The following is a 10,501-nucleotide window of genomic DNA, read 5'->3' on the forward strand; positions in this document are numbered from 1 at the left end:
CCCCAGCTCCCCACCCCACCCACACATTTTATTAATGCTCCCAGCAACCTCCATAGGCCCCTTGCCACCAAGGATCCTGGGGTGTATTTTAAAAGACCTATGACATTCCCCCCTTGTTTGATGCCATCAGCCATCATAGCACACACCAGGGTGGAACAATTTCCACGGACACATCGAACTGGGAGAATTATTGTTCCCAGCAATTTCTTTTGCACTTTTTTAAACACGTTTTTAAATCCAAACGGGAAGCGACATTTGCCTTGGGGAATCCTGTTCAATGGAGAGAGACAAAGGCTCCTAAAACAGGACCCCACCTGCACACTGCTACTCCAGAGCCATTTAACAACACCAGTTCACCAAAGACAAGGATAAACTTCACGAAAACAGGGGGAGCAAGGCACCCAGCCGAGGCCAGGGGAGCTCTTTTGCCATTGACAGGGGAACTGGCAGGCATTGGGTTGCACAGGAAACAGAAGGTAAATATGTCTGAATGCCTGTTTATAATATCGCCTGAATGGGGGTTTTCTAATCCCCAGAGATTATGTTTTAGTGCAGCCAACTCTCATGAAATGTTGTGGTTTTCTTAAAGGCACAGCTCCCGGAACACGGCAGTTCTGTAAAACACTTACACTTTCCAGCCTCCTTACAGAGGCAAGCTCAGAAGCATGACCCAGCACAACCTACTGAAAAAAGTTAAGTGGAAAGAATTTCCACACCTCCCTTTTCTTCCTTTTGTTTCAGCTCTTCCAGTCCTGAAATTTGGGAGACACAGCTGGGGCTCCACGAGCAAACCACATGAGCATCCATGAGGTGAAACGTGAAATCATTAAAAAGCAAGTGAAAGTCTCCACCTCTCAGTAAATGGTGCTATACGACGGGGCCTGGCCAAGCCAAACAGGGCCAGCTTTAGGTAACTCTCAGCTTACCCTACTTAATCTAAATGGTCAAGAATCCATTCACCTCAGTAAAGAAAAAACTTTTCTAGAAATATCTAAGAACAAGTATACGCCAGGTACCAGACTTAAGACTTTACGAAGCTTTCAATGCTCAAAAATAGAAGTGCTGGTGTGTAACAAATAAAACTACTTGCAGCCTGAAAGACATTAACCATCAGCTGCAAAAAAGCATGCAAAGTACATGCTTGAGTTCTTAACAAGAACTGCCTTCCCCCTATTAATATAAGATTAGAAGCATTGAGGTTTCCAAGGCAAAACACTAACGCATGATGAAAGTCCTTCTGCTTCCAGGCACTCTTCCCCACATCTTCCATCCTTTCATTTAAAGTTCAGAGCCCTAAATTATAAGACACCAACGAGCAGAATAAACCACAACTCGATTTGTGATTTATCATTATTTGTGCTACCACACTGCCTAGCATTTGTAATAGCTTGCAGACCCACTGGCCGGTTTCTACAGTCTGTATCTCCCCACCTCCACCAGCTCAAGAGCACGGGCACCCAGATCCCTCGTTATACCCGGCACAAGCAGCACTAATTATCAGGAAGGACATTTTAAACTCGAGGCCTGCACCTGCAGGCTGTCCCAGCGGGAACATCTGGATTAAAACAATAGGAAAACAGCATTCCCAGCGTCAATACTCACCACGAACATGAACACCGTGTAAAAGATGAGAGCCATGGCACTGAATGACTGTATGGAGGCCATCATGTTCCTCTGGAGGCTCAATGGAAGCACAATGCACAGGGAGACTGCAAAGAGCAGGACTATCCGGAAACTGCCCGACACCTGGAAAAGGGACCTGCATAAAGAACTGGAGCACGGAGGATACGCAAAACATCCCACCAAATTAGCAAACCCCGATGTGGTTAATTTTTCCCGAGTAAGAAACAATGCAAAGCCAGGATCGATTTCAAATGTGAAATTCTGCTTCTGTACATATTTAAAGATTTGATGCTGAAAGCTTGGCATTTCTTTGGCTAGCTCTGTGATTAGCTTATACAGTCACTGGGTGCCACTGTTGCTCTACACAGTGCGTGACAGGTCCATCCTGAAGTGGAAGTATTGGGGGGGGGGGGATGTTGTTTAAATGCTATTCCAGCACAAGCTATTTAAGTATTTCCATGCAATTAAATAAAAACTAAACTTACTTGGGAAACAAGAGATTGAAGTCTTGAAAATTCTGATCCAGAAAATTAATCAAAACCTTGTATTGGTATTTATTATAGCAGAACACTCTGAAATGCTAGGAGATATTTAATACCTAATTTGGCTGCAGCCACAACGCATCTTTTTAACTTCACAGTCCCTTAATCGGAGCTTAGCAGCATCAGGCGGAGCAGATAACAGCCCTGCCAAAAATCCTTCCACATGTCCATTTTGCTTCCCCGCACGGCCCTCACGTCGGCTCCGAGTGCTGCTGCTCACAGCTCTCCAGGAAGAGCAGCAAGAGCCTCCTGCCCACGAGGAGCACCTCTCGCCACCACCGGGCTCATCACACAGCTTATTTTATCTTAAAGAGAAGGCAGGCGTGCAGTAACTTCAGCCGCCAAAACAGCAAGGGACGGGACAAAAATCCCTCTTGAACTAGAGAGCTGCAAGGGGGTGAGAGCTCAGACAGAGGAACTGTCTGTCACTACCCATTAGGGGCAGGAATTAAGACAGGAAGCATCATCTCCTCCAGGAATCTGCTCCAGAATAGAAACCAAGTTAAAAAGAATTCCTTTGTTGGAAGTGCCGTATTGGAGGTTTTATACATCTGATTGTTCGCCATATATCTGGGCTTCCAGGACTTCGTAGAGCTAAATGCTCTGGGCACAAGGCATGCCATTAAAGCTCACCACGAGATGACCCCACAACGCCTCGTGGGCTGCTGAGCACACTACTAAGGCAGGGTGCTCTTTGCTGTATTTAAGGCACACACGGCTCGATGCAAGAATTGGGATCGCTGTCTGCACTGTGGATGTGATCCTGCGAGGATTTATTTACCTGAAATCCAAGCAGCCGGGCAAAGAAGTTGGACCCCAAATCACCAATGACAACGTAGAAAGCAATGCAAGTCCCCAGCATCAGCCCAATCATGCTGCAAAAAGAACAAAATACAGGGGTTAGGAGGCCGGAGCAGGAACCCTGGAATCCTGCTCCTGGGCAGGTGTGTTTCAGCAGCCACATTCCCAGCAGATTTGTACTCTGCACAGCCCTCGTGAGAGGACAAGGCTTTGTTAATGCTAAGGCTACCTTAGAGACACCTGGAGACGCCGCCTGGGACTGCCGTAACCGAGCCCGCGGTGACGGGGCCCCCACCGACGACACGTGAGCAGTGAGAACACAGCCACGTGCCCTGCGTGGAGCAGGGCTACAGTTCATACGCGGGGAGCAAGAGGCATCCTACATAATCCTTCACCAGTGGCTGCGGTATAAGACAAAGGTTTAGCATCGACAAGGTCTCACGGGCTACACCCTGCACACAATCGCAACAGCTGGAGGTTGCTTAGGATGCTACTGCACCCGCTGTTTACCAAGGAACATCCAGAAGAGTTAAACAGAAACAGCTAAAAGGGTACATTTAAAGTGACTTAAAATCTTGCGCAGCCACTCGCTCACGTTCAGAGGGAGAGCAGCCTCAGCATGCCTTGCTTCAGCGTACATCCACTCTTGAACACAACTTTCTGGCCTTTCATGGTGGAGATAAGCCCCAGATCTTGCTGAACCCACACTGAAACCCACATTTGGCAACCAGTAATAAGGTAGGTTTTCTGTCTACAGGGATCCAGTGGGCTACGAGCTCCCTCTCACAGCCGTATGAGCAGGCTGGGCATCGCTACTGGTGCTGGAGGGAAGGATCATGCTTTTATCCTCAGGCTTGCGAAGGGCAGGCCACCAGCTCTGCATTCAACCCCAGTAAAATAAAAACCAGAGAACCTCTATCCACCTCGCATTCGTACCTAACAGCTTGGCTAGAGATGCCGTTCTGGTAACAATCTGCACATGGGTTTAACTGCTGCTTGGAGCCACAGAAAAAACAAACCTTGGAGATGGCAAAAACTCCTTTATTTCTCAGAAAAACGTTTAAAAGAATCAGTAAGAGGTTCTCTCAGCCCCACGCCCTGCAGCAGGGGCCTACCATGAAAGTCTCGATACCAAATCGGCTCTCAAACTTCTTTCCACAAAACGGACCACGCTTTAATGAAAAGATTTTCTTATGAACTGCTTCTCCTCCCATTCACGATTGCATGGACCACTTTCCCTCCCAGTTCCAATTATATAACATCCCTGTGGCAATTACAGCAATTGCTTGCACGGACAAGTAACATCTGAGAAATATTCTGTGTATTTTTAGTGTTCTGCAGCAGTTTGCAGCTGGGAAGACGGAAGGATCCAGCACCACTGACTGGCCTGGGCTCAAGACGCCTCCACCAAAGAATCTCTGCTGGAAAAAAGCAGTGGTGTAACGACGTCCCCTCGCCCATCACGACTGCTGAACGAGACCTGCGGGCGAGCTTCTACTTGGATGGGGGTCATCTGAGGAACCAGAGTCTGTCCTGAAATGGAGACAGGATTTCCCCCACAAGGCATCTCCTAACGCCTGGCATCTCGCAGAGGAAAAGCAGCGCCCGCTATGAGGAGCGGGCAGGACCAGAGCAGCTAAAGGGTGGATCCGAGGTACTGAACGCTCTCCCTCCCACTAACTCACGGCAATCTTGGCAGGGATTTCACCCCTGGAAAACATCCATGAGTGACGTGCCCATGATTTCATAGCACACGCAGCAGAGCGGGAGGTGAGTTCATTCCCTGACTTCTGTGCTCCCGCTATCTGGAAAGCGCTCCTGTCTCCACTCAGGAACGGGTGGGACATGCTGAAGGCGACACCTGCAAGCTGTCCTTAGGGGATCTCACTTACACTCTTGTGCAAATCCTAGGTGGCAAGGGAGACTTCTGGGACCAGAGAGAGCAGGAGGGTAAGAAACGAGAGCGCAGCAAGGCCACAAGAGGCTACAGAGCAGTATTTTTCATTAAAGAAAACCAAACTATTCAAACTTTAAATAAGTAGCAGATTACCTTGTTTCCACCAACATTTTTCCTGCTTTTCCATAGGCATGAAATGCTGGCATAAATGAAAAACAAAAAGTTATAGTTAGTCAAAGAAAGGTCCAGAACATGGCACACGTGTGAGTTCAATGTTAAACAACAACAGTGACAAAGGGCAGAGCAGCAGGAACCCACCGGTGTTGTGTTTCGGGGCTGTTTCCCTTGCCCGCCCTCCCACTTTCTTTTTCAGACATGCCCTCCGCAAACTGAAAACCACATAAGATAGGAACAAAGATGAGGAAAAGATAGAAAGCAGGGTTGGTTTTTTTTTTTTCTATTTAAAAAAAAAAAAAAGTGGTGTGAAGTAGCAGTCACACATGGCAACCATTAAAAGAAAGTCAGCGCGGAAGAGAAATTATGCATGTAAAAGATGCTGTGTGGCAAAAAGTTACTGCAGTGCAAAATTTCAATCAAACTCTCATTTTTATTTTTATCTTCCCACTGTAACTGAACCGCCTGACATTGCTGGATGGGATATCTGAGATGGTGCCCAGAACGTTCAATCCCATACCCAGAATACCCAGTACTCACAACCCACACCAAAGGGCTGCTGCCAAGAGACTCTTTTTTTTCCCCCTCCCATACTTGGGTTGTAGCTTGTAGCAGAAAATGATCAGTAGTCTTTAAATCATTGTGTTTTTTCTTAAAAAGAAAATGCCAAGAAAACTCCACTTGTATTTTTAGATCTTACTGGGTAGAATGGGAATTAAGACCTCTGGTTCCAAGCACAGACCACATTGCCCGATTCCGTCAGTCTTTAAATGCAGAGGTCCAACACGAAAACCACCACCCTGGACTCCCCTTTGTCTTCTCTCAAGGTACAGCGCACATTCCTGGAGGCCGCCAGAAAACAAACTTTATCCGCTTCTGGAAGCATCTTCTGCTATTTTAAATATTAACTTACAAACTCTGATTTCTTTGGACTCTGCTTGAGCTAAAAATTAAGGAAACAATATGTTCTCCCACAGAATGAGAAAAAAGCATGGCAGGAGACCCGCAGCAGAAAAATAAACCAGAGCTGTTATGTGGGGTAGCACCGAAAATAGCGGATGGCTCGGTGACAGACCGGGTGGAACAGCCACCACCAGGCGTGCTGCCCGAGCGCGAAGAGCGGCCGCACCACTTCGGCCTCCAGCTCTCACCTCGTCTGGGAACTCGCGACAATAAGGGGAAAAGGCAACAGCCCTTGGGGGGGTTCAGTCACACAGCCAAAGGGCCAGGGATGAGGGAGAGAGGAACCAGCAGGAGGAAAACATCCCTCCTGGAGACCGGATCATTAATGAGCCGAGCTCCAGAAGGGCAGCTGCTGCTGCGCTGCTCCCACGAGCTCCTTTTTCACATCGCACAGAAAGGTAGGTGCCTCCGGAGAACGGCTACAGCTGCCGGCGATAGCCTAGGCCAGAGATGCTGAGAAACAATCAGTCTCCTCGGCTGTTCTGAAGTGATGTTCTAATGAGAACCAGCCTTCAAACATTATGCCAGATGTCCCCATCTGGGGACACTGGAAAAATTGCATCCTTTATCTTCTCAAGAAGGAAGGAGATGATGACTGTAAAATAAATTGTACAGTCGAGCATCTTCAGAATGGGATCTCTAGATGCCTAACAAGCTGGGCAGAGCTGAATCTGCTCAGTAATTATGGAAGCCCTTTTAAACCAGGTGTGGTCACTAGAACAGGCAACCCATGTTTCAGCACCTTTCTCCACAGGGAGCGGAGCAGAGCTGCCTCCCAGGGGTGCAGCGTGCCCAGCACAGGTAGTCTGCAAAGAACCAGGCTGCTTTCAGCGGCTGTAAGGGGAGGCATTAACTCATCTCCCGGTTAAAGTCTGTCTGGGAACTGCATCCCGCTTCCCTTCTTGTCCACACATCTGCCTGAGGCCCTTCCCTTCCACACAGTGCAGGAGAACAGCGGTGAAGAGTGAAATATTTTTAATACACAATCCCTTCAGGCATAGAGCGCTGCCGAGCGAAGACGCCTGGGCTAGATATCAGCCTGTTAGAACCCTGGCTCTTTTGTAGCTGTAACGATCGCTCTCAATGTTCCTCCGGAAGGGACTGGCTGACTGAAGTTAATTTGCAAAACTTTCTTACATCTTTCAGCACTGCCAAAGCCTCCCACGGAATCAGCTGCAGGGGCTGCCAGGATCTCTCGCAGATGTACCAGGGCACAAGCCCACGGTGACAAAGGCTGTCTGTGTGGAGCTGCTCAACCTTGATGCATTAGGATGCATTATAGGAGCGCTGCCTTTCCTCTCCGGGCCGTCCCTCCCGGTGGCACCTCTCCCAGGGCAGAGGCATTTCTTTCAGCGCCAGCGTTTGCGTGCCAGGAAGTTTAGAAGCATTACTGGCCCTCTGTGTATTCGAGCCCCTTGGCTTCACAAAGTGCAGAGGATCCCTTTTTCCTGGGAGACGCTCCAAGGTGGAGGGGACTCTCTGTACTTCGGGGAAGCAGCACACAAAGATGTGTTGTAAGGGGGCAGGGAGAGACAACCCAGGCAGCTGGGCTGGGAGCGGCGGGGATGAGTCGGACGCTACCTGGGGGCTCCCCCTTCCCTCCAGCCTCACAGGAACAACCTCTGAGACCGCAGAACTTCACCTTTTCCATTTCTAGCAGATATAACTTGGTAGAAGCCAAGACGCGCAGCCCAGCAGCAGCATCTTGGGCACTCCGAAGATGGAGGAAACCCATCTGTCAACAACACGGCCAGCAAGCGAGCCACGCGTTTCTTTAGCTCTTTTACCAACGGCAATGCCAGCCAACTCTCTCCTCCCCCAAAGAAATAAGGGAAATGGAGTAAAAGATGACTTTTCCCGTCATTTCACATGCCAACGGAGAGGACTGGAACCCGACCACCTCCTCCTGCCCCCCAAGCAGGTCAGAAGCAGAAGAGAGGTCACAAGCAGAGGCCAACCCTGGCGCCAGCGTAGAGGCGACGAGCTCCGAGGAAGAGGGTAGGCAGGCTCTGCCAAAAACCCACACATGAATCTTGCAGATGTTTTTATTTTCTTGGCCGCTTGGAACCTTGCGCGCTGTTTCCTCTCTGCTCTGCCATAAACGCGCACACAGCTCGGATCCAGGCAGCCCGAGCTCCATGCCAGGCTCTCCGCTGGCAGAACCCGATGTCCTCGGCAGCACACTGGGTGGGGAAGCTCGCGGCTTTCGTGCCGAGACCAATAATTTACACCAGACACCCGCTACGCCAGCTCCCGAAAAACTTGGGTTTTGATCAGTCAGCGCTGCATCTCCTCCCCCGCCCCGCAGAGTCAAAACAATTCTGCGCCTATTAACTTCACCATCAGGAGCAGAATTAAACCCTCGCGTTCCCCTGGGGACATGGGGCAGGGGGGAGAGACTGACAGAGGAAAACAACGCAAATTGAAAACTACATCAAGAAACCATTTGCTATTCCAACAATATCGGTATGAAAGCTGTAAATTAAGAGGTCAAAGTAAAACTGCAGTTAAAAAAAGCTCCAAGCCCTAGAGCTGAAAATTCTCACCGAGGCCGGGGTAGGTCCTGCGCTTGCTGAGATTGGCCGATTTCACCAGGAACATGCAGGATTGATGAGTCATCCAAGAACAGAAAATCAGCAGCAGAGCTCCCAGGACAATGCCGCACTGAAACGGGAGAAGAAGGGGGGGAAGAGACAAGCGCGAGATGGAAAGTCAGTCATTCCGCGCAGCCTTATTGCCCTCCCTTATCACCTTCAGGCTCCCTCACATATTTCCAGCCACGCTTTTGCCTGTTAAGGGAGTTCCCTCAGCTTCAGAGCAGCCAGGAGAAACGTGACGTACGAGCTCAATTTTACTCTCCCCGCAGCCCGAGGACAGCATGGAGCAGCCACCTCTTTCCCACAGCTTCCAGCTGCACCAGTTTAAGCACCAAAGAGTGAACTGGGAGCCATTGGTGGAGAACTTCCACAGCTCCCCTCGTTCACCCCCCCAGCACTCTCCACAGGTTCGCATAGAGCAAAGACCGACCACTCCTGATCCCAAGGTACAAACTCTGTTGTAAACTTATTAAATAAGAACTATTTGATAGCATAAACTAATTACCAAGTTCACTATCAGCGCTGTCCTGCCTTGCTGGTTCACGTGTTTGCAGCGGGGGATGTTAATCACCAGACACTTTTTAAGCAGGTGATTTTAAACAGGCATGAGTGATGCCAGATCTCAATCCCCGCTGCCCCTTTTTCTGCTGTGTTTAAATCTGGGGATGGCGGCAGCTCCTGCACAGCTCGGCACGAGGGCTCGACAGCTGCTTTGCAAACACCTCCGAGCTGACGTGCGTTTATTCTAAGGATAAATTCTTCAATTTTTTTCCCTTCTACTCACAAGGCAGGCAGAAATGAATACTCAGAGACCTCACAACAAAGAAAAACGTGTAGTTTGGTACAAGAGACGTCCAATCTCCATCTTTACCACATCCTTCGCTGACCGTCCCCTACCAATCACCCCAAAACCCCAAACCACCCTCTGAACCAGGACCAGGGCCAAACGTGCAGACGTGGCCTCCGACCGCCCTCCCCTGCCCCTCGCCCGAAGCCACGCAGCCGCGTCTTCGGGCGGACACCGCGCCCAGGAGCCTGCCGGGGCTCCGGGCTGACAGAGTACGGCCCCGCACCGGGGTGGGGGGGAACCACCGACGGGTCCCGCCGCCTCTCACCGGCCCCAGTGCCACGGCGACACCGGCAGGACACCCCCTACCCGCCCGCCCGGTTCGGTGAGACCCGCGGGTACCCGAGCCCGGAGCCTCGGCCGGCCCCGCCGCCCCGGGAGAAGCGTCCCCAGCACCGGGGACGGGGGGGAACCGGCGGCGGGAGGGCGGCCCGGGGGAGCGCTCACCTGCCGGAAGCAGAAGGGGACGGTGAGGACGCTCACCCCCACGATGCTGTTCACCACGTTCATGATCAGGCCCCAGTTGGAGCCCGCCGCTGCCGCCGCCGCCATGGCCCGCGGCGGGGGCGTCCCCGCGGCGGGGGAGTCCCCGCGGCGGGGGGCCCGGTTCGCAGCCCGCCGCCCTCCCCCCGGGCTGACTCCTCAGCCGCCCGTGCCCGCCATGGCGGGACCGGACCCGCCCCGAGCCGCCCCCGCCGCCGGTCCCGGCCCCGGCCCCGGCCACAGCGGCACTTCCGGGTTCCGCTGCTCCGCTGGCGCTTCCGGGAAGTGATGAGGCCGAGCAACGAGCTGCGTGAGGGGCAGAGCGGCGCCGAGCGGGGCTGCTCCTGCCACCTTGGAGGACCGTGCCCGCTGCTCCTGGGGGAGCTGGAGCGGGAGTGAAACCGGGGTGTCCTCCTGACTGGGGGGGCCCAGGGCCGGGCACACACACGGGCAGGCGTGCACACACGTGCACACACGCACACACGCATGCACGTACACATACATGCAGAGGCATGCATGCAGAGGCATGCACATGCATGCCCACCCGTGCATCTGCATGAATGCAAAGGCACGC

The 10,501-nt window shown here is 51.7% G+C and overlaps 1 protein-coding gene across 2 annotated transcripts in view; it reads right to left on the reverse strand.

Annotated features, from left to right (window-relative positions):
- The window catches only part of SLC38A10 (solute carrier family 38 member 10), a 38,894-nt gene extending 28,739 nt beyond the window's left edge, over nucleotides 1-10,155 (reverse strand). Inside the window, exons 1-5 of one of the 2 annotated variants that reach the window (XM_082326857.1) lie at nucleotides 9,892-10,155; nucleotides 8,547-8,664; nucleotides 5,017-5,062; nucleotides 2,947-3,040; nucleotides 1,603-1,746 (exon numbers count right to left, since the gene is read on the reverse strand). In XM_082326857.1, coding sequence (XP_082182983.1) covers nucleotides 1,603-1,746; nucleotides 2,947-3,040; nucleotides 5,017-5,062; nucleotides 8,547-8,664; nucleotides 9,892-9,996 — 507 coding nt within the window. In that variant the 5' untranslated portion in view covers nucleotides 9,997-10,155. Of the gene's footprint in view, nucleotides 1-1,602; nucleotides 1,747-2,946; nucleotides 3,041-3,195; nucleotides 3,357-5,016; nucleotides 5,063-8,546; nucleotides 8,665-9,891 lie in introns of those variants that run through there. The other variant, XM_082326858.1, reaches the window with a different exon arrangement.
- Between the last annotated feature and the right edge of the window lie 346 nt (nucleotides 10,156-10,501).

Source organism: Platalea leucorodia (assembly GCF_965183815.1).
Source record: "Platalea leucorodia genome assembly, chromosome: 14".
Taxonomy (NCBI): Eukaryota; Metazoa; Chordata; class Aves; order Pelecaniformes; family Threskiornithidae; genus Platalea; species Platalea leucorodia.